Source organism: Aphis gossypii, chromosome X, assembly GCF_020184175.1.
Source record: "Aphis gossypii isolate Hap1 chromosome X, ASM2018417v2, whole genome shotgun sequence".
Classification (NCBI taxonomy): domain Eukaryota; kingdom Metazoa; phylum Arthropoda; class Insecta; order Hemiptera; family Aphididae; genus Aphis; species Aphis gossypii.
The window spans coordinates 3,206,103-3,211,847 of record NC_065533.1 but is presented as its reverse complement, the minus strand read 5'-3'; the positions used below and the strand labels follow the sequence as shown (position 1 = coordinate 3,211,847).

At 30.5% G+C, this 5,745-nt stretch overlaps 1 protein-coding gene across 1 annotated transcript; it reads left to right on the top strand.

The window, feature by feature from the left end:
* The first annotated feature begins 1,511 nt into the window (after positions 1–1,511).
* LOC126552787 (zinc finger protein Xfin-like) lies at positions 1,512–3,940 on the top strand. Its single transcript, XM_050207725.1, has one exon. It carries the CDS (start codon positions 1,678–1,680, stop codon positions 3,553–3,555), a length of 1,878 nt encoding a protein of 625 aa, XP_050063682.1. The 5' UTR covers positions 1,512–1,677; the 3' UTR covers positions 3,556–3,940.
* The last annotated feature ends 1,805 nt before the right edge of the window (positions 3,941–5,745 follow it).

The following is a 5,745-nucleotide window of genomic DNA, read 5'->3' as shown; positions in this document are numbered from 1 at the left end:
AAAAATATGTTATAGTATAAAAAAATGTCTTATATATTTCATTGAATAATTTCACCGGAAATTAGAAGGTATTATAAAATAATAAGTCATTATAATGGAGACACAGTACTAGTAGGAAAAAGTTAAGCTCAAACATAATAACTAAGTACATAAGGAATTTCTTCATATTAAAGAGAATATGGATCTAAGATTAGTACGATTTGAGATAATTTACATAACTTTGGCTCAAGTGAGCAATTGTCTGATGAAAGCTACCGATCTGCTAGTAAAAATAAAGCAATTCGAAAAAACTCGACTGAAAGTGATACTCCAGTAAAAAAAGAACAGTTTATATCAACGAATAATGGATTATTTCTAAGGTAACTGTTAAGACAACGGATGGATAAAATAAATGACTGAAAAAATTCTGGACAAATTTGAAGAACTCACCGAGGAGAGTTATTTTTCGAAAAAAATGTCACAGATAATGTTTCAGATGATGCGGAACAAAATAAGAGGACATATTAACAGTTGTTAATTTGTTTTAAAGGGTTTTCTTGAGAAGTTTATCCTCATTATCCATTAATAATTTTTGAAAGAAAAGACTGGGATATCTTTTCTAGGTATGAATTGTAATGACAACATGGCTTTATGAATGTGGAAATTGAAGTAATAGAACCTCCAGTCATTGAAACGGAGTCAATGGAAAAAACTTAAATATCAAAGTCAGTATCGTCCATAAACGTAGTATTTTCAGTTTTCACTCAAGAAAATAGTGATAGTGCTGCCACAATTGGACTCTCAAGTGATTATTACAACAACCGTTTCGTCACTTTTGACGTTCATTAGAGCGGAACCGCCAACTGGTTTAGTCGAAGATGATAACTACCTGCTTAGTGCTTACCTTATTAAACAAATATTAAATATATATATACTTTAATGAGAAATTTTTAAAGTATACTTGATTATTAAAAATCAAACTATTGTCAATAATATTGAGCTACCACAATACATACGTAACATTACCACATTAAAATAGGAAATGTATACTTAACAACAATAACAGCTAATGTCAAAATAAGACTAAAAACACCAAATACTTTTACTGTAGCTCCTTTACTGCTATATCTTATCAGGAACTGAGCTCATCAATTAAATAAAACACAATATTAATAAAATGATATTATACATAATTATGTATTTAATACATAAATTAATTTTATATTATTTTCTCCTTTTATAAACAATAAAATAAATGAAAAAATAATATCATCAAATATTTTATGTCAAATCCGATTTAGATTATCATAATAATAATAATAATACAAATTTAATTCATAAGTATTATTTGATATTATGACCTCATAATATCCTTATATACTTTATACGTTCATAGTATGTCTTATTATAATCTTACTGGTTATCATATAACTTTAAATAGTTATAAATAATACTGGCTAAAAAAAATTAGCATTGTGAATAAGTTCTAATACTATGACAGAATACTAGAATAGTAGAAATAGTAGTAGTAATCGAAAAAAACATTTATTTGTTATAACATAAAATATTTAAATTAAACGTTGTCAAATTTAATTGGTATACTTATTATATAGCAAAACCTGAAAATATATACAAGTGTTAGTAATATATGCGGTAGAATTGATAGTCATATGTGAAAAAACCGAAAAAATAGATTTTATGGAACATCATAAGACATACACAGAAAAAAACCCTTACCAGTATGATGTGTGCGATGAATCATTTGCTCGAAATGGTGATCTAAAAGCACACTGTCAAACTCACACGGAAGAAAGGACATACTTGTGTAACGTTTGTGGTAAATCGTTTACTTATAGAAATAGTCTGATACGTCATCAGCGAACGCACACTGAAGTGAAGCCATACCAGTGTGAAGTGTGTGATAAATCGTTTACTCAAAATTCTTATCTAACAAAACACCGCCGAACTCACACAGAAGAAAAGCCATACCAGTGTGATGTGTGCGATAAATCGTTCATTTGGAATCCTACTCTAACTCAACACCGTCGAACTCACACAGGAGAAAAACCATACCAGTGTGATGTGTGTGATAAATCGTTCACTCAGAATGCTACTCTAACTCAACACCGACGAACTCACACAGGAGAAAAGCCATACCAGTGTGATGTGTGCGATAAATCGTTCATTCGGAATGCTACTCTAACTCAACACCGTCGAACTCACACAGGAGAAAAGCCATACCAGTGTGAAGTGTGTGATAAATCGTTCACTCAGAATGCTACTCTAACTCAACACCGACGAACTCACACAGGAGAAAAGCCATACCAGTGTGATGTGTGTGATAAATCGTTCACTCAGACTGCTACTCTAACTCAACACCGACGAACTCACACAGGAGAAAAGCCATACCAGTGTGATGTGTGCGATAAATCATTCATTCGGAATGCTACTCTAACTCAACACCGTCGAACTCACACAGGAGAAAAGCCATATCAGTGTGATGTGTGTGATGAATCGTTTACTTATAGCTATAGTCTGATACGTCATCAGCAAACGCATACTGGAGAGAAGCCATATCAGTGTGATGTGTGTGATAGATCGTTTGTTCAAAAATCTGATCTAACAAAACACCGTCGAATTCACACAGGAGAAAGACCATACTCGTGTAACGTTTGTGGCAAATCGTTTAATCAAAATGCTGATCTAATGAGACACCTCCGAACTCACATAGGAGAAAAGCCACACAAATGTGATGTGTGCGATAAATCGTTCACTCAGAATGCTACTCTAACTCAACACCGACGAACTCACACAGGAGAAAAGCCATACCAGTGTGATGTGTGCGATAAATCGTTCATTCGGAATGCTACTCTAACTCAACACCGTCGAACTCACACAGGAGAAAAGCCATACCAGTGTGAAGTGTGTGATAAATCGTTCACTCAGAATGCTACTCTAACTCAACACCGACGAACTCACACAGGAGAAAAGCCATACCAGTGTGATGTGTGTGATAAATCGTTCACTCAGACTGCTACTCTAACTCAACACCGACGAACTCACACAGGAGAAAAGCCATACCAGTGTGATGTGTGCGATAAATCGTTCATTCGGAATGCTACTCTAACTCAACACCGTCGAACTCACACAGGAGAAAAGCCATATCAGTGTGATGTGTGTGATGAATCGTTTACTTATAGCTATAGTCTGATACGTCATCAGCAAACGCATACTGGAGAGAAGCCATATCAGTGTGATGTGTGTGATAGATCGTTTGTTCAAAAATCTGATCTAACAAAACACTGTCGAATTCACACAGGAGAAAGACCATACTCGTGTAACGTTTGTGGCAAATCGTTTAATCAAAATGCTGATCTAATGAGACACCTCCGAACTCACATAGGAGAAAAGCCACACAAATGTGATGTGTGCGATAAATCGTTCACTCAGAATGCTAATCTAACTCGACACCGACGAACTCACACAGGAGAAAAGCCATACCACTGTGATGTGTGCGATAAATCGTTTACTTATAGCAATAGTCTGATACGTCATCAGCAAACGCACACAGGATAAAAGCCATATCAGTGTGATGTATGTGAAAAATCGTTCACTCAGAATGGTATTCTAACTCGACACCGACGAACTCACACAGGAGAAAAGCCATACCACTGTGATGTAACTATATGAAAAATCGTTTACTTAGAATTATTATCTAACAGCACATCGTCGGACTTACACGGAAGCAGTGACGTAATTAAAAATTTTTCCGGGGTAGGATAGGTTGTGTCTAAATATATTATTTTTTGGTGGGGCTAATCTCCACAACTATTTTCAAAATGTTATACAAAATTAAAGAATTATTATGAAGATTGATACATATTAACACCACTTTTTTATTTTGTTATTTGGATTTGAAATATGTATATCAAAATAATAAAAATAAAATAGAATATTAATATCTTATACCATAAATTTTGTATAAGTAACTAAGAGTTAAAATTTAATATAAGATTTTCGATAAGCTTAGCTTACAATAAATATAAAATAACTTAAACTTTTGGTGTATTCAGGTCATTAATACATAAACCACCTTTTTCACCACCCACTGGAAAATAAATCGTATGCTGACAAATCATCTTTCAGACTCGTTTTCAATGATACCTATCATTGGATTTAAATTTAACATTTCTTTATATAATAGTGTTCTAAATGGTACTTAATGTACAACATAGTGGTACCCACTTGACCGCTTCTTTTTGTTTATTTATCTAGTCCATATGATACGATTTGAAATCAGAACTTTTAGCTCAACGTTTAAGTATATTATAACCATACAACATTTTTTCAAACATTGCCATATTTAATTATTTATGTTAAACTATTGATTATAATTTTCGATACTTGTCCAAGTATAAATTCTATTCAGAATATTCGAAACGAATACGAATCTTAAACTACAACAAAGTACATTTTAAACCTACTATACAATAGATCTAAATCACTAGTTTTTATTTTTACTGAGTATTTATATATTATTTTTCATTTATTTGATTTATTACAATTATTATTCTATAATTTATTTATTTATTTTATAATTGATCGACTAAAAAAAAAGCAGTAGGATTTGGAAAATTATGTTTACTTTATTACCTAACGATTTTTAAAATATTTTTTTTATTATTATTTTTCATGAACGCGTTTAAAATACTCTATGGAAGTTATAAGACTAAAATTACTTTAATTATTATTATTGCTTTACCAAGGCTATGCACGTAAAGAACTAAATTTTGTTTGATATACCCAAAGTTAACGATAATTATTACTTCTTTAATAATCTTTTTTAATTATTTAAGTATGAATATAAATTTTATATTATTAATTCTATGTACCAACCATTAACATCATAACCACATGAATTAAAATGTAAAATAGAATTAATGTAATTCATATACATTTTAGCCTTGAATAAAATATTTATGTTTATATAAATTTCAATTTTTGATTCTAAATAGAAAACTGAGATTATTAAAATGATAAAAAAATAATCTACGAAAATCTTACAACAAAAAACTTACATTAATTAATATTTATTTTTGTAAAATAAACCACTTTTAATGTTAACTGTTTTTGGAATCGTGTAGGCACCGGGGTGCTATACTCAAAATATTACCTCCGTTCATCATAGTGTATTATACTTATTATCGGTTCACCCGGCATCTTTTAAAAGTTTATTATTTTATTGGATTTTTAAAACTATGTTTTATAGGACCACCTTTTCGGCGTTTAGGCGTTTATTCATAAGACATTATTATTTATTATCATGTTTCATTCGATTCAATAAAATGTATGCCAATACGACCATATGTATAAAACATTAATACTATGTTTATCGCAGCATAGTTAGGAATATTAGTTTTGAATGTCATTCTTATTACATTAGGATGATAAATGTTTACTGCTAACGCGTAAATCAATAATTATCATTTATAAAATCGAAAGGTTAATATAACAATAAAATTGTACTATGAAAACATACGTATTTTATTATAATTACTGCTATAGAACAATATCAATATGTATTAAAATATATTATTAAATGTCGTTGTAGACGTTTATTTACTAATTAAAAATAGTTATTATATCAGTTTGTTGACTGCTGTCGATTAAAATAATAAAAGTAAACAGAAATTCAGTGTACTATATTATTAAAAAAAAAATAAATACAAATTGAATAAAAAAAAACGGTTTTTTTGAGTACTATAT